A 22,011-nucleotide genomic window follows, 5' to 3' on the forward strand; every position below is an offset into this window, starting at 1 on the left:
CAAAAAAATTTACAAAAACCAATCATTTTCTAAGTAAATGTTAATTGGGAATGTTTTGAATCTGTTAATCTTCTAAATGGCTGGGGTTGCTATTGAGTAGCCCTGTCTTCTAAAAGTTCTTCTATTCATCTATTCCTGTTCACAGTGAACAAATATTTATTAGAAGAATCTATATACAAAACATCCTACTAGGACAGGAAAAAAGTAGTGAAAAACAAACAGCAATTGCCTTTATAGAGCTTAGAATCAGGTAAGGGACTGTGATAAAATTATAATTAGGTGTTCTTACCATTAACATCTCACTATAAAGCACATATTCGTGTACGACAGGAAGCAAAGCCTCAGAGAGTCCAGACATGCGCTTTTCAGTGGCTTTACAACATTTGTCAATGCAGCTGGCAACACCTCTCAGGGTATCAACCAGATCTTCTTCTGAAGCCGACCACAGAATATGAATTGGGCCATATTCCTTCATCTCATCAAAATAATCTAAAAAAAATGACATAATTATTGAATTTCCATTTCTAAGATCTCTATATCATACATAGTGGGGAAAGACTTGATTGCTCTCACATCCACATGTTCTGACATATGAATATATGAAGGATAGCTTCCTTCACTAAATTGAACAGCCATCCCAGTATGCTCAAGTCGGTCTTTGAAAGACTACTGTCCAAGTATAGTGAATAACAGCATCCTTTTCACCATTGAAAGTGTCCTGCTTGGACTAATCTCCAGGATATATAAAGAACTCAAAAAACTTAACACCAAAAAACCAAATAACACAATCAATAAATGGGCTAAGGAACTGAACAGACACTTTAGAGAAGAAGAAATATAATCAATCAACAAACATATGAAAAAAATGTTCATCATCTCTAGCAATTAAAGAAATGCAAATCGACACTAAGATTTCATCTTGCTCCAGTCAGAATGGCAATTATCTATACAAGCAATAATTAGTGTTGGCGAGGATATGGGGAAAAAGGTACACCCATATATTGCTGGTGGGACTGCAAATTGGTTTAGCCACTCTAGAAGGCAGTATGGAGAGTCTGCAGAAAACTTGGAATGAACCCATCATTTGACCTAGTTATCCCATTCCTTGGTTTATATCCAAAGGACTTAAAATCAGCATACTACAGTGATGCAGCCACATCAATGTTTATAGCAGCTCAATTCACAATAGCTAGATCATGGAACCAAACTAGATGCCCTTTGACAGATGGATGGATAAAAAAAAGGTGAGACATATATACAATGGAATATCATTCAGCCTTAAAGAAGAATGAAATTATGGCGTTTGCAGTTAAATGGATAGAGCTGAGGAATAAATATCATGCGAAGTGAAATAAGGTAAACTCAAAAAACCAAAGGGACGGTAGAATGAGATGGACATTATTACCCTATATAAATGTATGGTTACACTACCGGTGTGACTGTACCATGTACAGTCAGAGAAATGAGGACTTGTGCTCCATTTGTGTACAATGTGTCAAAATGTTTTTTACCATCATGTATAATTAATTAGAACTTTTTTTTTTAAAGTGTCCAGCTTGGAAAACAAGTTATATGATCCTCATACCTTTTTTATGAATTTCTGCCCACCACCCACCACATCTGAGTGGCCTCATTGGCAACAGATCCTAAACAAAGCTTGTTGTTAAGTTCTCTATATTGAATCATCTTACTTCTCATCATAATTCACTGAAATCTATTATATTAGTCAAAATTAAACTACTGGGACTTCATAAGTCTATATAATCAAGTAAAATGAAGAAAGTTAAATTTAAAAATAATAGAAATACTAGTTGTTACCTAAAGAAATACAAGAATTAATGACCTCTAAAAATTTTCCTGACTCCACTCTCCTGAGCTTTAGGCTATCTTTTATGTTAGTGACCACACTAAACTTGGAATTCTAGAAAATTTTCTGCATTTGTTTTCTCTATTTGTGTCTATGTCAATGTGTGTCATTTAATTAGTAAATACTTCTACATACAGAGCTTCCCTAAAATTACACAGGACTCAAATCACAGATATATGCAAACATTTAATGATTTACACTGTAATATACTGTTAGTACATCTATTTCCCAAATTAATATCAGCTCAAGGATATGTACCATCTTTAAACTCCAGCACAGAGAAGCAATACAACATATGGTCAAGACGATTCATTTGAATAAAGCGGGAAACACAAAATATGAAAAGAAAAAAAAGTGAGTACCAAAAAAACCTCAAAAGAGAAATCACTAGTTATGATTATCAAATTCTTCATGATGTGAGTATGAATGAATCACCATACAGATGCACAAAGTTTCAGAAGAAAACATTCTGTTATTGTGCTTGGAACCTTGATAAGGTGGCTTCACGTTCTAAAGACCAAGAAATTCCTCGAGTTTGGGACTAGAGCACTACAGAAAATATATAAGTTCAGATTTATAAACCTATCAAAATCTAGCTTTCTCACTGAACATTTCACAAACACTGGAGTCTATCAAAGATTTTAAAACTATGTCCTTGCACTAGCAAATACAAAGTATACTGATATCCTATATAGCTCTTAACTGTCGACAAGTTTCCTGAGGTTTCTTTGAATTGCTATCCAACCTAACTATGCATCCATAATCTGCTTAACAGATTTGGAATCACAGAACCCAGTTAAAAGAATTAGCTTTTTGAGATTAAGAAAAATGGCAAATGGTAAAAACAAGAGCAAATCAAGAAGACTGAAAACAAATTATTAACCTGCATTCGGGGGACTGGGGTCATGGCTCAGTAGTAGAGTGCTTGCCTGCCATGTGTGAGGCACTGGGTTTGAGCCTCAGCACCACATAAAAATAAATAAATAAATAAATAAATAAATAAATAAATAAATAAATAAAATAAAGGTCCATTGACAACCAAAAAATATTTAAAAAAAAAGAAAAAAAAACCTGCATTCGGTCACCACAATAATCTCATCAAGTGTCAGTGCATGAAGAGAAGGAAACAGAGGGCAAAGTACATTAAGTTAAATAAGAGATTTTTCTGTGTTTCTTTTGAATGTCAATTAAATCTCCCTTTCCCCCCCAGTATTAGGGATTGAACTCAGGGGCACTTTACCACTGAGTTACATTTGTAGGTTCTTTTGTTTTTTATTTTGAAATAGGTCCTGCTAAGTTGCTGAGACTGGCCTTGAACTTACTATCCTCTTTTCCAAATCTCCCAAGCTGCTGGGATCACAGGTGTACACCATTGTGCCTGGTTTCACCAACTACTTTTGATAAAGCAAAATTTCCTGCCAATATTACAATCCTATATTCAGTCATTTATTTTCAAACACTAAGAAAATTTTAACTGAGCATGCATTATGTGCTGGGTACTATCTAGATATTAGACTCTAAAAAATAAATCGTTTCCATGCTTATCTTAACAGATCTTATAACTTAATGATGGTTATGGACAATTAACAAATAAGCTTTCAACATAGGGACTTCTGTTTATCTGTACGCAGTTTCTCATCTCTAAAATCGACTAACATTAGGAAATAAGTTTGTTGACTTGCCCATTTATTTTTCATGTAGGTAAATGCAATTAGAAAATTAGAAAAAAGTCATTCTGGAATTACAGAAGATCATCATATAATCAAGTCTAATTTATAAAGTTAAAAAGTAGAAAATAGGAAAAGGAACAGTGATAGAAAAAAGGAAAGGATCTATTTTCCAAAATATAATTCTTTCAACTATACTTGGATAGGCCTAATACATAATACTATATAACCATCACCAAAAAGTAACTAGAAAATATACAGGGAACTAAAAACACCTATTTTATGAAACATCACTCTTTTGGTTTTAAGGTATGGTCCATGTTGAATATTTGATACCAACTTCAGAGAACCACATCCAAAATCTCAAGCTTAGGACTCATTTTAGCACTGTTATCTCTAAATAGGAGTGGAATGGCCCATGATTGATAAAGCAAATGGGGACTAGTCACAACTACCTACAAAATCATTTAGGAACTAGAATTTTCCTTACATTGCTGTGCATAAGCCACTCTTTGAAAGTGATAATAAAATCTAATATAATATCACCTTACTACATCAGCAAATATGAAGATCCAAAAAGAAAGTAAACAGCTTTGAAATCACACTACAGTGATTCTACTTACCCCTTTCTTCCTTGTAAATCCTCTGAGATATTTTATCTATTAAGTTAATTTTCTGGCTAAATATTTCAATAAAGTTATTCATTTCCATGAATTCATCTGGGCGGTTTTTAACTCCTCTCATGGAGGATGCAACAGCTCTAACCGTTTGGCCCATTCTGCTCAGCAATCCAGGCCCTTGCTTCTTATGAGAAGAGAGTTCCTAGAAAAAAAAAAAAAATAAAAAATAAATAAATATATATATATATATATATTTGTGGTGAAACAGTAGTAACATTCGAAGACTCAATAAAAAAGAAAACCTAATTAGCAGAATGAGATAAAGATAATAAAATTCTTATACATCTTTTTTTTTTTTAATGTTACTCTGAAGCAGATGAGTTTCATTATGGTACAGTTTCTCCTCTAAGTCTCAGTCCCCTAGATAATGTTCCTTTTTAAAGAATTCATGTAAAACAGGTATATAGTCTTTCCTCAAAGCAGAAATCTTTAAAAGAACAAAATGCAACAGGGAATAGTGCTCAAGGAGATACCACAGAAGATAACAGGATGATATGCTATGCCATTTGTGTTTTATAATATGCATTTAATGGTAAAATGATTGAGAGATTTCTCAGGACCTACCTTACTTTCTGAAAAAAAAATGGGAAACTTCCTTAATTCTTTTGGTATATAATACAGAACTTAAAAAACTTTACACCAAAAATACAAAGAACCCAAACAATAAGTGGGCTAAAGAACTGGGCAGACACGTCACAGAAGATACACAAGTGATCAACAAATATATGAAAAAGTGCTCATCATCTCTAGTAATTAGAGAAATGCATATTAAAACCACCCTAAGATTTCATCTAACTCCAATTAGAATGGCTATTATTAAGAACACAAGCAATAATTAGTGTTGGTGTGGATGTGGGGGAAAGGGCACATTTTTACATTGCCAGTGGAGTTGAAAATTGGTGTACCCACTCTGGAAAGCAGTATGGAGAAAACTTGGAATGGAACCACCATTTGACCCAGCTATCCCACTCCTCAGTTTATACCCAAAGGACTTAAAATCAGCATACTACAGTGATGCAGCCACATCAATGTTCATAGCTGCTCAATTCACAATAGCTGGATAGGGGAACCAACCTAGATGCCATTCAACAAATGAATGGATAAAGAAATTGTTGTACATATACATATGGAATATTACTCAGCCATAAAGAAGAATAAAATTATGGCATTTGCTGGTAAATGGATGGAGTTGGAGAATATCATGCTAAGTGAAATAAGCCAAGCCCAAAACACCGAAGGTCAAATGTTTTCTCTATTAAGAGGATGATGATACATAACGAGGCGGGGGTGGCAGGGGAGACAAGAGAAGAATGGAGGAACTTTGGATTGTGTAGACAGAAATGGGGCAGGAAGGTGTGGGGGAAGGAAAGACAGTGGACTGAGACAGACATAATTACCCTATGTACATGTATGATTACATGAATGGTGAGAATCTACATTGTGTACAACCATGGAAATGAAAAGTTGTACCCCATTTGTGTACAATGAATCAAAATGCAGTCTATAAAATGCATAAAGATTTCTACATTAAAAATTAGGTTACTTCCCCAAGTAGATATTTGAAGGAAAAGAGAGTGTTTCTCTATGTATGAATTTAATAATGAATTTTATCCTAACTTAAACAATCCTGACCCATTATTACTCAAAACAGTGTCAAAAAAGTATATTTCTATATATTCAGTATTAACTATATGTGCAATGAACACACTGGCATTTGAAAACCAAGTCAGCAACCAAATGAAATAACAATGGGTTAATGGACGGAAGATATAAGATCTCTGCAATGATCACATGTAGATCTGACACAGGGTTGTACTTCATTCAAGCATATCCTTCAAGTGTTTTTAAGAAACTCCATCTGAATTCAAGGATACCACTGCTGGATGTATATAGGTAAATAAGAGGCAGCATATAAAAGCTAAATGATTATATGAGTATAAATCAAAATTGTTTACCCAAGCTTGTGCAGTGAGAAAAATCTTGAAGTCTTCATTAAATGTTAAAGTTGGATGATCAGCAATTCTATTCAAAAATTTATGCAATGCCTTCCTACGGGTCTCAATGAAGTCATCGTTAAAGCGGTCCACCATTCCTTTCACTATGAACTTTTCTGGCAATGGCTGAGACCAAAAAAACGAAAAGAAAAAACAAAAGCTATCTGAGAATTATGTGGCAAAGGTTTACCAGGAATTCTGTATATACATTTTTTTTTTATTTTTGGAAGATTAGTTGAATATCTGATTCTCATAAAAATGATTTTTAAAAATTCACAACACTAAAACCAAAAAATACAAAATCATTACATATTACAATAGTTGTTTTAAAAATCTATACTCAGACTCAAAACTTTAGAAATAAATGTTTCTAACATAAATGAATTGCAATGAATTTAAAGATCTGATGTTAGGTTTTAAGCATTCTAAAGACTCAAGAAGAAAAAAGTAGCATGAAAAAACTTGCAAACTTACTGGAATAATCAGAGTGGGGTGTACTTCTTCAAGTTTTCCCTTCAACCAAAGGAAATCTTGATAACGTCTCCTAACTTCAAATTCACTGGAGTCAAATTCCCCACGAGATGTCTGAACAAAGTAGGATAAAATAACAGCACATGCAAGAGAAGCCAGGAGACATTTGCCTAATGTGATTTCAGACATTCTGAAATAAATGGGGCTATAAGAAAAATTAACAAATCCTAATTATTCAGTGTTTGTCAGCCTATATTTTTTTAAGTCATCTATTCATGTAGCAGATGAAATAAAGCAAACTTTCCGGTATTTCCAAAAAGAAAGCAAACATCATGCTTAAATTTAAAGTCCAAACTGAAAAATCTGTCTTACAACAACCATCTGCCTTCCACAAGATTTTAACTACTATTATCTTTGGCATGACTTTCTTGCTTAAGAAGAAAGTGTGTTGTGAATTTAGGTTTCAAATATATTTCTTTTTTCAAGATGATTTTAATTCAGAATTTGAGGAAAGTCCTATTTTTGCAATTTGGAAAATAACCTGAATATAACTGAGAAAAATGTTTTCTTGGAATTTGCTCAAATGAATTGCTTTGCTAAAATTTGCTTTTAGTATATAAAAATTCTAACATTTTACAGAGTGATTTTTTACCACTGTTTTAAGAAAATGTAATTAATGGGTATTTGCAATGAAAAGAAAATTTTCTGTCATTTCTCAAGGAGTTTTATTTTGAATTACAAGCCTAAACTCCTGAAAATTAAGCAAATACATTAAAATATCCGTTTCCAGCAAACGAAGAATCTATGCCCAATACACAGAACAAGAGGAACATGGGTCCAGTTTTAACCTCACATCCATTACCTGAATCCCAGGTCAAAACAAAACTGTGGCTTCCAAAGGCATACTCATCTTTCATAAGATAGGAGTCAATTCCACTGATACCTTATTTAACTAAATTTTACATATTAAAAATTAATTCAGTAATATTTAGGTTGAGATTTTCTGGGGGAGTAAAAATCAAATAACATATTTCAAATATATTCCACTCTCACCAAAAATATTAGTCATCCTTTCAGATGAACCAATTGTAAATATAGTGGTTTAATAAGATGCAATCTTGTCATGAAATAAAGTATGTGAAAGCTATGCTTTCCGAAGTTTATTCTTTTAAAATGAATGTTTAGAATATCATAAGCTATATCTTGGTAAAACAGTCACTTTTTAAAAAGTGGGGATAAATGAGAAGCAGAAGTCTAAGAAATTAAACGTTCAAGAAACACTACAAAATCTTAACTATTTTGCAAAATGGTGAAATATATAAAAATGGTAAAAATAGGAAAACTAAATCTAGTAGAAACAACTTTAACAATGTATACATACTAGTTGGTATGTATGCATACATATGCAAATACACATGCATACATACATACATACATGCACACAAACATGGTCCAGAGTCACTCATTAAGGAACACTTAATGAGAATGAGAATCTCCTGTGCCAGTCATATACATACAGGTTCACTTCCAATTTCCAAGAAAATAAATTGCCATAAATAATAATGAATGCACTCTAAAAATGGGCAGTCAAGATAAGATTGAGTTGTACATTGAGTTGGAAACTCTTAAGCTCAACATGAAGCAATCTGGTATAAATTCCAACTAGCAGAGGATGCAAAAATCAAGTTAAATAATTGGTTGATTCTGTCTTTATCATTTTGTCATTGATTTGAATCCTCTAAGAAAATGCAATAACAGAGGGAGAAAAAAGAGCAAGTATCAAGGAGAGTATGTTTTTTCTTCCTAATATAAGACGTTATTCTACTCCAGAAAGGAATATGACAAGACAATCAGCTCTAATCAGCACTGTTAAATTGGTATACATTGTTAAACTCTTAAATGGTGGCAATTTTTTTTTTTTAATGCCTGACCTGTTATGCTTGAGTTTTTAGCTCAGGAATATGAAGTTTCGTACCAATAGACTCATGTAGCTTATAACCAAAACACATTCCTTCAACTGATGCTGACCTTTAGTCATGTGTCAACGGTTATTCTAAGCTCTGAAGATTTAGAAAACTGTTTTTGAGATAAAATGATCCTAATACTCAATGTATCCCATCAACAATATAATTTAACTCCTATCTGTACACTGGTAGGCATTTCTAGGTTTTTCTTCATGATAAGGATGTGGGAGAAAGTCAATTGTTGAATCTCTTAGTCCTTGCTTCTACAAGTACTAAGGGAAAGTAATCCTTAAATTTTCCAAACCAGAAAGTACTCCTTGAGAACAGTCACCTCAGATATACTACTTGGGAGAAGAAAGGGTAATTTCCAATAAAGAGAACTAATGCCAAGAACATGGGCATCCTGGTGTTCACTATTTACAGTAAGATCATAAGCATTCTTAAGCAGGAGATTATCAGTGTTTTATGTGCATATGTACATGTGCATTTATCCTTAAACCTTAGAGTCTATGAATACAAGTGCTTATAAAACTAAAACTTTCTCAGGGAAGCCATCTCTGAGTGCTTATTAGATGGGGTACTCAATGCTCATATCTTGTATTTTTCCTTCATAACACAACTATGATTAAATAAGTATCTAATTATTTAATATCATACCCTTTCCACCATTCATCTTCCAGGCTAAAATATCCATGGAAGGCAGAAGACTCTTTCTGTCAGGTCTGTCCTGATGAATGATATAGTCTTAATAAACAAGCACAGTAACTTGGGACATAATTGGCACTCAATAAACTTTATGGAATAAATTATTAAATGAATACATAAAGTAAAAAACAAAGAAGAGATTCTTTGATAATGTAACACATCCACTAGATATTTATAAATTTTTATCTGTAAAGTGTTTTAGTCTATGTACTAAGATGTTGGTAAAAGTAACGGAAAAAAAAAAAAAAAAAACAGTTTATAATAGTTACAATGAAAGACTATCATATCATATACAGATATATAATAGAAAAAATGTATAGTATGAAAGTAAACTGAGTTTAAATCCAACTCAGATAATTACTACACTGTGTAATCTTTGGCAAATTACCAAGTTTTGGTGTCCTCATGAATGAAATGAAGTTAAATCATAATAGCTAAGCCCTAGAACTCTTACAAACTTAAACAAGTTAACATTTAGAAAATGGTTAGATCATTATTTGACACAAAGTAGTCACAATTAATGTCAGCTGGTTTATTTTAATACTATTATTACTACTGCTACAAAATCAGTCCATTTAAAGTGTGATAGGAATATGAGTAACTCATTGTATGACTATGATCATAATTTAATCCACTGGGTGGCTTACGAAGAGCACCTTTCCAAGAGATGTGAATGATAGGAAAATAATTGTTTCATAAATTCTCTGCTTGGAAGGATGATGACAACAAAAGTTTATAATTTCAACAGTAGTAACAGGAGAACCCTGCTTCTACTCCTAGCAACATGCCCACATTAACATATTCAATTTTCATAAAGACCCTATGAAATAATTAGTACTGTTACCCTATTAACAAATGAGGATACTAATAAAGAGAGGTTAATTGAATTGCCCAAGACACATAATAAGAAAAGGGAAAAATCAAGATTTAACTCCATGTTATCTTGCCCTATCACCTTTGATATAACTAAGATACTATAAACTCCTTCACTCGTTCCCCCAAAAATTTCTTACTTACTATATTCTAAAAATTGTGTTTGGAATTATTGACAACTTTAGATATAGTCAAGTCTCTTGAGAAGTTTATAGACTCAAACTTGCATTAGGAGACATGATCATTAGGAACGCAGTTCAGAACATTTTCAGCTAAAAAAAGAGATGAATCTTGTTATTTATGAACCACAGTTCTAAGGTGAGGCTTTATAAACAAGATTATTTAACTTATAAATAGAATTCTCAAAGACAGCTCTAAATAAAGGACTTAATGAAACACAGATTATACTATTTGGTTGAGGTAAACTGTCTTTTTTTGCAGAAGATAAAGAAGGTTTGGGTTTTGAATCTACTTCTTCCCTTGCATTATTGAAGAAGTAACAGTAATTCACATATAAAGTGGCCACCTGCTACTGAAAAACAACATATTACATTTTGTAATCTTCAGAAGAAATGTAAAGACAAAATCTTATGTCATGTTTTTAACCATTTAGTATATTCATTAGCAACCTTAGGCTTTTCTTTTCCAAAGGCATTTCTTTAAAATTTTTAAAGTAAAAACCTAAATGTGTTTATTCTAAGAGGTACAACCAAATTCATGACTAGTTATTAAGTCAATTCATATTTCAAACTTCATACAGAACAAGTAAAGGGCAGATAAGATGTAATGTCTTACCCAAAATGACTGAAAAAGTAAAAGTCAATTTGAATAATATTCTGCATATTAAGAGTTATAACAACCAAGAAGCACTGCCAAAATATTCAGAGGGCAGCGACATTCAAGAAAATGTTCATTCAATGTGTACCTTAGTTATAATCCTGTAGGTAATGAAAGTTTCAATGGTGGTAACATGGCTTTCAGGTGCATCAACTGTAATGAAGAGATCCTTTAAATCTGCTTCATCTTCAAACTTGATTTGGTTTATCATTGAGAGAGGGGATGTTGGCATCATAGGGCTGAAGGAGTTCATGTCCATTAATGAGGCATCCTAAGGAACAGAACATTCAAACATGAACATTGAAAGAAAAAAAAATAGTTAAAATTCTCTATTTCTTAAAGACAGACAATATTACCTAAATAAGTTAAGAACGAAAAGTACTATTGAAGATCTGATTGTGCATGGTATGTTAAACACTTCTTTTTATTTCTGCACCCCCAAAACTCCCACCTGAACCAAATGATAGGAATAAATGAAATGCACACACCCTCAAGAATCCCTAAGGTTTAAATGTTTGTGTTTCCTCTCCAAAATTCAAGTAGAAATTTAATGCTCAATGTAATGATACTAAAAGGTAGGGTCTTCCCAAGGTGATTAAGTCACAAGCATGAAGACTTCATAAATGGCAGTGGTGACCTAATAAATGGGCAGAAACTAGATAATTTTTTGCCCTTCTACCTTCCACCATGTGAAGACACAGCAACAAGGCTCCATCTTGGAACCAGAAAGCAGCCCTCACCAGACACCAAACCTTGCTCTTGAACTTCCCAGCCTCTAGAACAATAAGAAATAAACTCCTATTATTTGTAAAGTATCCATCCTCCGGTATTTTTCATAAAAGCACAGAAAGACCAAGAAAAGGATTAAAAGAAAAACCTATAGCAAACAAGATATATCGACCACTTTTTAGAAATTGGGAAACTGATTAATCAATGCAAAGATGAAAAGTGACCTAGAAAAAAAATGGCAAATTAGAAAGATGCAAACATATTTATGAATCAGAATTCCAAAAGGGCTCAGGGACTGGAGCCATGGGAAGTTTGAGGACACTGAGGTAGTGGTATAGTTCAAATGAGAACATTGGTCTAAAATCAAATTAAACAAACAAAAGTTAGAACTTGAGATTCCCTCTCCTACCCCATTTAATCAGGTGACCTTCCTAACCTAATTTTGCAGAATTACTTTATGGAAGGTCTCTAACTCCAGGTTATCAGAATAAGGGGAGAGGCCCATGAAAATGCAGAGATTAAATGAAAGTCCTGCATACCAGAAGAAAGACATCTGTCCCCCTTTCTTTAGTTGATCCCATGGATGTTGGCAGGAAAATATGGAACTCCACTATTTTAATCCATTCGGGCTGCTTTTTTTCCAAGAGCTCTGATTCCTTTTAAAGAAGACCCGTATTTATAAAATAAAGCATGAGTGCTAAGAAATAAAATGTATAGTATACCACACACACACATTTCATTTAGATCTGGACCTACAGATAAATAGAAATAGAAGTGAAATTCTAGGAGTTCACAATGATACCTCCAATTCTAACTTGATACCACATGGTTTATTCTGGCCTTCTTCCTTCTCTATTTGTAACTCTTTTCTCCAGCAGTAAAAAGCCTGGCTCCCAGCATCCTGCATAAATTTATTTGCTCAGTCCCTCTACACCACCTCCCTCACACACACACACATACACACACACACACACACACACACACACACACACACACCAGTTGCCCCTTAGCTCTGACCACACAGGCTAAGGTAGCCTTGTTTTCAATCCCAAACTTGTTGAATGCCTCCTCTACCACAGTCCTATTTGGTCACACTGGTCTTCTGCTCATTTGCCTTCAATTGTTTTTGCTTTATTTAAATATAGGAAAGGCAAGGAAAGGGTAAGGAAGGGCTACAGGTTATCTTTTATGAAAAATTTTTAAATGAAACAAAAGGGTACTATACAATCTTAAATTCAAATAATACTTCATTCATGGGTAAAAATAAAGCTAACTCTCACCAGGATACCTGAGTTATTTCTGCAATAGAAATAATGACTTGTTCTTAAACTGTATCCTATTACATACATTTGCCCAAAAAGTAAGAATATAGATGCTAGAAATAAAAGTTTTGCATACTGTTATGAAAAAAAAATCTAGTTATCTGATACAACTAGAGATTAAATCTGCAACACAACCACCAGTTTAGCAACTAAACTGGTCAATTCTGAGTAAAGAGGTCAAAAATGGCTGCTAAACCTGCCACTGACTAAGTAGGTAATCTTGAACCATTAATGTAGCCTTTCTAGGTTACACTAAATTATAAAGTTGGACTTGATCTCCAAAATTCCTCATAGCCACAAATGCACTAAAGTAATAAAACATAATAAATTTTGGTAATTGAAGAAAAGGCACTTTTGTGGAACTGTGAGTGGAAAAAAAAGAATAAAGTCATAATATATATTTGTTTTCCCCTCAAACCAAATCAATAAAAATGCTTTTGAGGTATCAGTAATATCCAGAGTGCTGTTCTAAAGGCTCTTGCAACAAAAAGTTCAGCTATGCAAACTCCAATGTGGTGAATTAGGGAACTCTTTGGCAGAATAACAGAAGATATATTAATATGGAACACCAAAGGGACAAGACTAAAGTTTCCCTAAGAATAAGAGGGTTCAAGATGTTGTGATCACAAAAAAATTAGTGAAAGGTAAACATCTAGTCATAATTTGGGCCAAGGAGTAGAGGACAAATTTCAGTTGGATTAATCAGACACACAAAAATACAGAGGCAACAAATGATTTGCAACTAAAGTTTAGGGAAATATATCATTTTATATCCTGGTGATAGGATATAATAAATTCTACCTATATGATAGAATATAATAAAGTGATTAAAAGTAATGTTCAGAAGAATAACTTGAGAAAAGTTTCATAATATATTGTTTTTTGTTTGGGGGGAACAGGGGATTGAACCCATGGGCACCTAACCACTGAGTCACATTCGCAGCACCTTTTATTTTTTATTTGGAGACAGGGTCTCACTAAGTTGCTTAAGACCTCACTAACTTGGTGAGGCTGGCCTTGAACTTGTGATCTTTTTGCCTCAGTCTCCTGAATCACTGGGATTACAGAAATGTTTCAACTCTCCTGTCTCAACTGTATGCTACTAAACAAAAACAGGTGATAAAAATCTGTGCACAGCACAGGTTTCAATACATATTAGTATGTGTATGACTGAGGGAAAGAAGGGAGAGAGAAGAGGGAGGGAAAGAGGGGGAGATCTTAGAAGCTATACAGAAAAAAAAATGTTAACATGTTAAAAGAAGTTATTCCAGATGCTAGGACTGCTGTTGATTTTAATATTTTTTCTATGCAACTTTTTGCATTTTCCAAATATTCTAAAACAAACATATATTATTTTGTAATCAGAAAAAAATGTTAAAATTGTTAGAGTCAACATTGCCTGTGATGTGTTCAGAGACAGGAAGAACCATGGTGACAGGTTAGAAGAGTTAAATGGGGCAGAAGACTTCATATTACATCTGATTATTCTTCCTTAACTCATCAAGGTTGCACAGTTAAACAAAATGCAAAAATACATCAGAATCCAATGAAAATAAAATTGTCCCAATAAACATATGGGATGCTAACATAATGGAATACAAGCAACCATTAACAGAATTCAGAACTTCCAAATAAATGTTCAATCAGCATGTTCAAAAAATCTCTCTCAAAAACTATTTCATAAAAAACAGGAGTTTTTTTAGCTGACATATTTCAAATTGATGGGCACATGTACTTTCAATTTCACTGATGTTGCCATGTGCTCTGGCATTTTTTTGTACTCACCCTCCCAACTCACCACAGCCCACTTCTTTTACCTACTACATAATTTAGCATTCCATTTCTTCTGCTTAAAATGCACCCTTTTGTAGAGTGGGAAAGATCTGCATGAATTTTCAAAGGCTCACGATTCCAATGAGTGTAGTGTGGTATCACAAAAATATGCTTCGATATCTGGCAAAGGAGGAAAATTACAGGCTGAAATTTAGCAACATCTAAGATTTCAGTAGAAGGATTTAAATTACTATGAATCACTCAAACATTCCTAAAACCTCAATAATACTGACGATCCAAAGTATTTTATGTTCACTCTGAAAAAAAAAAAAGGAAAGAAAATACACAGACAATACTTTTAAAATTTACATTTGGACATGAATAACCAAAGAAAATAAGTGTGTGAGATGATGCAAAGAAGCAATTAACCAAAAAGAGCTGTATTTAACCTTTTGTGGTAGATTCTTTTCAGGAGAAATGGATCATCAAAATTTGTTCTTTCTAAACAGAGGTCTCACCTCCACAATCACTCTCTGTCTCTCTCCAGGCTTCTACCGCCTCCAACATTTGGATACATGCCCATTATCTTAGAGTCTTTTAAATGATGAAAACATAACTTTTCATTTTTTTCTTCAAGAGATTGGCACAAAAGGGAAATTATCTGTATGACAAATTTCTACCTTTTAAATCACATTTAATACTGTTCCTATAGCTACTATCATGAAAACGCACACACACACAACCAAGAAAACCTTGGGATGCTTTCAGGCTGAGATCTGAATGTGCAAAGTAGAGGAAAAAAGCTCTGTATGTTACAAGAATTCATTGTTTTTATCCTTACTCCAACACAACACATCCATTGTTAAGGGAAACCATTTCAGGAACTTACTGAAATAAATGAATCAGAATAGTGCTACTGGAATTTATTGGCAAAACGATTTACAAATTAAGGGTAAGTTTTCCTGTTGTTACTCTTGGTTTATTATAAGCATTTATTACAGACCAAATTGTGTTCCCCTAAAATTCATGTTGAAGTCCTAATCAACTGTACCTCAGAATGTGACCTTATTTGGAAATAAGGTCTTTAGAGATAGGATTAAATTAAAATGAGGTCATTAAAGGGGTCCCTAGTTTTTTTATAACTGGTATCTTTGCAAAAGAGGGAAATGTGGATGCAGAAACAGGCACAGAGGAATAAGGATGTGAAGAAAATCAGGGAGAAGAAAGTCATCTACATACAAGCCAAGTTGAGAGGCCCAGAACAGATCCTTCCCGCACAGTTCAAAGGAGGAGCCACCCTGCTGACATTCTGATCTTGGACTTCGAATCTCCAGAAGAGCAAGTCAATTAACTTCTGTTGTTTAAGATACTCAGTCTCTGGTACTTCCTTACAGCAGCTCTAGCAAACTAAAACAACATATCTGCACCTGGAGTTGTACATAATCAAAACCTGAAGATGGAGGTAAGGGTAGAAAGAAAGAGAGATACCACACCTAAAATATTTCATCTTTGCTCTATTCATTCATTTTTACAGACTAATAATCAACTCTAGCAATTTCTAAAAAAGGGTTTTTACCACCCATGTTTTATGCTATTAGATGTTTCCAAAGTTTTACTACTGAAATAAACAAGATACAGCTGAAATTTAAGATAAATGACATTTAGTCAATGTCTGAACACTCAGGAGATAAACATCAAAAAAGTCAGGTTAAAAGGTGAGATATGACCTCTACAAGAGATGTTCTTCCTTAACATTCCTCACTAAAATGTTACTCAGGAACATCTCATAAATATTACATGAATTACTCTGATAATACTAAATTGCATCCACCATCTGTGCACAAACAGCTATTTTCTTTTTACAAGTAGAAGGGGGAAAAATCAATGTGAGAAGTGTGATAAATCAGAATACTGGCATGAAAAGGCCATGCAAATAAAATTGCTGATGCACAAGAAACATGCACACCAAGAGACATCTGGTAAAACAGCAACTTAAAGTGGAAGGAGTTTGAGAAACCATGTTGTGAAGAGGGACACTCATCTTGATAGGCCTAAATTTAGACCTACCAGCTGTGTTTTGGTTTACAAATCCTTCCAATCTGCCTGCTTATAATAATAATAATAAATGAGAAAGACCTTCTGTGGAACACTGCTGAAAATGTGATTGGGGGAAAAGCCAGCCTGTCATGTTCTATAAAGGGGATACAACACTCTAATCTTGTTTGACATAATTTCCATTGCCATGTAGCATATACACTCTTGCATGCACATACCACAGTTTCTTTATCCATTCTTCAGTTTCTTATTTCTTCAACATTCTAACAGTGCTAACTAACTTAATACACTTGTGCTTTCTTTGGTTTCATGCACTACAGAACTATACACTGAACAAAAATATTTTGCACATAATTTTTCCTTCTGACAAAATAAATCAATTAAATAAAATAAAAATTGGCGTACTATGATTTGATTATGCTTTGTACCCAATATTATGCCAGTGTAATAATATTGAATGGAAGTGGGTTCTTTAAAAGTTGATTAGGTCAGGGAGGCATTGCCCACATGAAAGGATTTGTGTAATAACCACAGGACTTGGTTACTTTTCTCCACAGTGGGTTGCTGTAAAGCAGGTCAGCTCCTCACATCCTTTCTTTGAACATGCCCACTTGTCCTGCCCGACTCCACTATGAGTTAAAGCAGCAAGAAGTCTTCACCAGCTGTGGTCAATGTTGGACTTTCCAGCCTCCAGAACCATGAGTCAAAATAAATCTCTTCTCTTTATAAATTGGCCATTCTCAGGTGTTCTATTATAGCAAGAGAAAGCAAAGTAAAGCATGGTATATTAAAAAAAAAAAAAAAAAAAAAAAAAAGAGCTAACTTTAATCTAAGTTTAGATTATGTACCAGTTGTGTGAACTTGGCCAAATCACTTTTTTTTTTTTTTTTTTTTCGGTGCTGGGGATTGAACCCAGGGCCTTATGCTGGCAAGGCAAGCACTCTACTAACTGAGCTATCTCCCCACCCCTCCAAGTCACTTTTCTTTTCTGAGGTTCATATTCACACTTTCAACCCCTTAAAAAGGTCATACTTCACCTTGTATTAAGGAAGATTAAAATGAGCACAAAAATGAATAATGAAAGTGATGTGCACAACGCCTGCTTAAAAACTTTATATGAATTATGTAAGCCATACCACAAACCTGGGAATATATTTCCCCCATTTTTCTTTCCTTTATACTTCATTCCCTGTCCCTTGATACTGGATATTGAAACCAGGGCACTCTACCAATGAGATACATCTCCAGCCCTTTTTATTTTTTTAGTTTTTATTTAGAGACAGGATCTCATTAAATTGTAAAGGCTCACCTCAACATTGAGATCCTCCTATCTCAGCCTCCTGAGTACCTTAGATTATCGGTGGGTACTTCCACACTTAGCATTATTCTCCCTTCTTAACCAGATAGAAATACTGTTGGCAAGAACTTTTTGACCCCTTGTTTTCAGATGAAGAAATAGGTTAAATTACTTTTTCAAATTCTAACTACTCATAAGTGAAAAAAACCAGGATTTGGTCTTCAAACTTACATCAAAATATATCGATCCCTGGGAGTCATCACTGAATTTACACTTCAGTTTCTGATGAAATTAAATAGTAATCTCATCTAAAACAAGTAAATCAATGTCTATGATTCGTATATATATCTATGTAGCACACAAAATCTGAGGAAGTACAAGTACATTCAAGGCAGCACTGTTGGCAACTAGAAAAAAATTCTAGAAACAAGAATGGATACATAAATTGTGGTATATGCATACAAGGGTATGCAATGAAAATTAACTACAACCTCATGCAACAAGAGGGATTAATCTCATAAAGTAAGTATTAGGAGAAAAGAAAAGAATAGTAAATCATAAAAAAGATTTCACACAGGAGAGTATCATTTTTAAAAGTTCTAAAACATGCAAAATACAAAAGTACACAAATCTTTTAAAAGATATATTGTATATATTGCTTCAAGATACATACAATTACAAATCAATGACAAATAAGGAATTTAGACTACTAGAGTTTTTTTTGTTTTGTTTGTTGTTGTTTAACTACATAGAATCATTTGGGGGAGGTTGTACAGATATGTTAAAATATTTGAATATTCTTTTTTATTTTTTTATTTTTACAGACTGCATTTTGCAAATGGGTACATAGCAAGACCTTAAGCAACTTACTAAGACCCTGTCTCAAAATAAAAGATTTTAGAAAAGGGGCTAGGGACATAGCTCAGGTAAAATTGCCCCTGAGTGAAATCCCTGGTACCTAAAATAAAATAGAAAAGAATGGGTGTGGCTTATGTGCTAATAAATGTTTAAAATGTTTACAAATGAGTCCAACCACATTTGGTCCACAGGTTGCTTGCCCTTGCTTTACATTACAGATACTATATAAATAACTATAAAATATGTATACAGAATTTATATGCTTTTATATGCATCATCAGAATAGTCCATAATAAGAATTATTTTGAAAGTTTAAAAAAGGTATTTTTAAGTAGGATAATAATAATAATTTTTTTTCAGTACTGGGAATTGACTCCAGGGATACTCTACCACTGAGTTATAGACTCAGTGCTTTTTATTTTTTTATTTTGGGACAAAGTCTCCCAAAGTTGCCTAGGCCGGTCTTGAACTTGCAATCCTCCTGCCTGAGGCTCCCAAGTAGCTAGAGTCATAGGTGTGCACCACCACACCAGCAAAGATACGATCTTGACTACTAAAAAGTATTCATTCATTTTCTTTGCCCAGTTTTCTTATGGAACTTAGAAATATAAGTCCTTCTAATGCTTGGCAAGTTGGCAAACTTTTAGCCTTTGCATTTCTGTTAAGGGTCTTTCTTTCCTTCTTTCTTTCTTTCTTTCTTCTTTTTTACACTTAGACACACAAGCACACGTGCACACACACATATTCAGAAATCAATGTTTTTATTCACTTCAATAAAGATTATTACACATATAAGCAAAGATAAAGAACAACTAAAACCTTAGGGCTGAAAGTGAGAGTCCCTCACTAAGTGTGTACACAAACACACTGATGTACTCACACATGTGCCTCAGCAGTTGCTCACACTGCTGCCAGTCAAAGATCCTTAAAGCCATGAATATTGAATCTACCAAGGATAGAAGGTGGAACCTTCCTTAAAGCAAGCCTGGGGTACTGGATACACACAGGAAATGTAGAATCAGCCAACAGTGGATTCAGAGATGACAGAATGGAGCAGAATAAGCCAGGAAAAATATTCTAACCAGAACTGCTGAAGAGCTTGAAGGTGTGTGCTGTAGACAGACAACACAACAGACTCATCCAGGAGTGTGCCCAGAAAAGGTTCCTAAGAGGCAAAGTCAGTCATCTGTGCACTTAATAGATGTGGCTAAAACTGATCCTGGCCTGCATTAAACTAAAAGTAGTCCCTTCAACCAAAAGGTGGTTTTTATAGACATTCCCCAGGAAAAGGTTGAACTGCGTTGATATCTATCTCCAGTAACAAATGTACTAGGCATTCCTGAAGAGTCTTAATAGGTACTTATACATTTTACATATACATCTGAAAAACCAGATGGTGATTAAAACAGATGCATCAAATACTCTTATCCCCTAGTAATTCTAAATTGACAAGCAGAAAATACAGGCAATGACTCATTCAAGAAGGAATTACATATATACATTTAAGAAGCAATTACCAGAATTTTGGTGTTACTCTCAAAAATGGAAAAACACACTCTAATTATTTCAATAAAAAATAAGAGTTCTTCTAAATTTTATCCCAACGGAGTCTTCTCTGACTACCTGAAAGGCTTTTGTATATTTTCTGTATGTATCTGAGAAGCTGTAATATATATATAGCTCCATTGAGACTACCAATATAGTACCACAATGTCTTGACTTAAACAAATACAAGCCCTGTAAAGATAGAAACAAATATGTTTTTGTGTTCTTCTGAAGCTCTCACTACAAATTCAAAGTGGGAGCTTACCTAAGTCAAAACCATTGATCTTACTCAACATATATGTGAATACTCAGTTTCCTAAGCAACTGTGCCTTAGCAACAGTAAACATGTGCATTATTTTATTTAATCTTTGAAAAACCCAATGAAAGTAAGTATGACTGTATCATGCATATTTTACAGTTAAATAAACTTGTGGTTTAGGGATGCTAATAATTTTTTACAAAATCACGAATCTTTTAATTTATAGAGTTACAACTAGACCATCACCACCGCTCATAAACACATATACAAAGCACCTGAAATAGTAATTTTGCTTCCTTTAGCAAATGTTCCCTGAAGGTCAGTCATGTCAAAGGCCCTGGGCAGGGGACAAACAGTGGCCGAGTATGGCAGAGGTCCTATTTTTGTGAAGCTTATACTTTGAGTTGGGAGGGAAGAAGAGTTACAGTTTATTTATGAGGTGTCTCCCAAAGCTTGTGTGTTATGAGGTGAGAGGATTAGATTATGAGAGATAACTTTATCAGTGGATTAATTTTCTTAATGAGTTAAGAATTTGAATGGATTGAGTAGAAACTACAGGCAGATGAGGCATGGCTGGAGGAAGTGGGTCACTAGGGTGTGCCCTAGGGATTATATATTTTGATCCCTGGCTCCTCCAGCTTTCTCTCTGCTTCCTAGCTACCATGAGGTGAGCAGTTTTCCTCCACCAAGCCCTTCTGCCATGATGCTTTGCCTCATCTCAGGCCCAGAGTGATGGAGTCAGCTGACCATGAACTGAGATCTCAGAAACTGTGAGACAAAATGAACTTTTCCTCTTCTAAGTTGTTCATGTCAGGTATTACACTCACAGGGATGAAAAACTGACAAAAAGAAGGTACAGACAATAAACAAATCAACACCTCAATAAACAAGATAATTCCAGATAAAAATATAAGACTAGAGACTAAGTGTTGATACACAGGGAGTAAGTTCCAGAGAGTCTTTACTGGGGAAAGGGGTTGACTGGGAGCAGAAAGAATGTTGTTGGTAGCTCCATTCAGGGAGGCTTTAAGGAGGTAATGTGAGAAATAGCCAGCTATGTAAAACACTGAGGGAAGAGAAGTCCAGTCCAAGATCAGCAAGCCCTATGGCAGAA

At 34.1% G+C, this 22,011-nt stretch overlaps 1 protein-coding gene across 2 annotated transcripts in view; it reads right to left on the reverse strand.

Moving 5' to 3' along the window:
• Snx7 (sorting nexin 7) overlaps positions 1 to 22,011 on the reverse strand; it is an 85,719-nt gene that overhangs the window by 53,824 nt on the left and 9,884 nt on the right. The window contains exons 2-6 of one of the 2 annotated variants that reach the window (XM_047534023.1): positions 11,147 to 11,329; positions 6,683 to 6,793; positions 6,170 to 6,334; positions 4,158 to 4,356; positions 290 to 489 (exon numbers count right to left, since the gene is read on the reverse strand). In XM_047534023.1, the coding sequence (XP_047389979.1) occupies positions 290 to 489; positions 4,158 to 4,356; positions 6,170 to 6,334; positions 6,683 to 6,793; positions 11,147 to 11,329 (858 nt within the window). The remainder of the gene's footprint in view (positions 1 to 289; positions 490 to 4,157; positions 4,357 to 6,169; positions 6,335 to 6,682; positions 6,794 to 11,146; positions 11,330 to 22,011) is intronic. The other variant, XM_047534105.1, reaches the window with a different exon arrangement.

Source organism: Sciurus carolinensis, chromosome 1 (assembly GCF_902686445.1).
Source record: "Sciurus carolinensis chromosome 1, mSciCar1.2, whole genome shotgun sequence".
Classification (NCBI taxonomy): domain Eukaryota; kingdom Metazoa; phylum Chordata; class Mammalia; order Rodentia; family Sciuridae; genus Sciurus; species Sciurus carolinensis.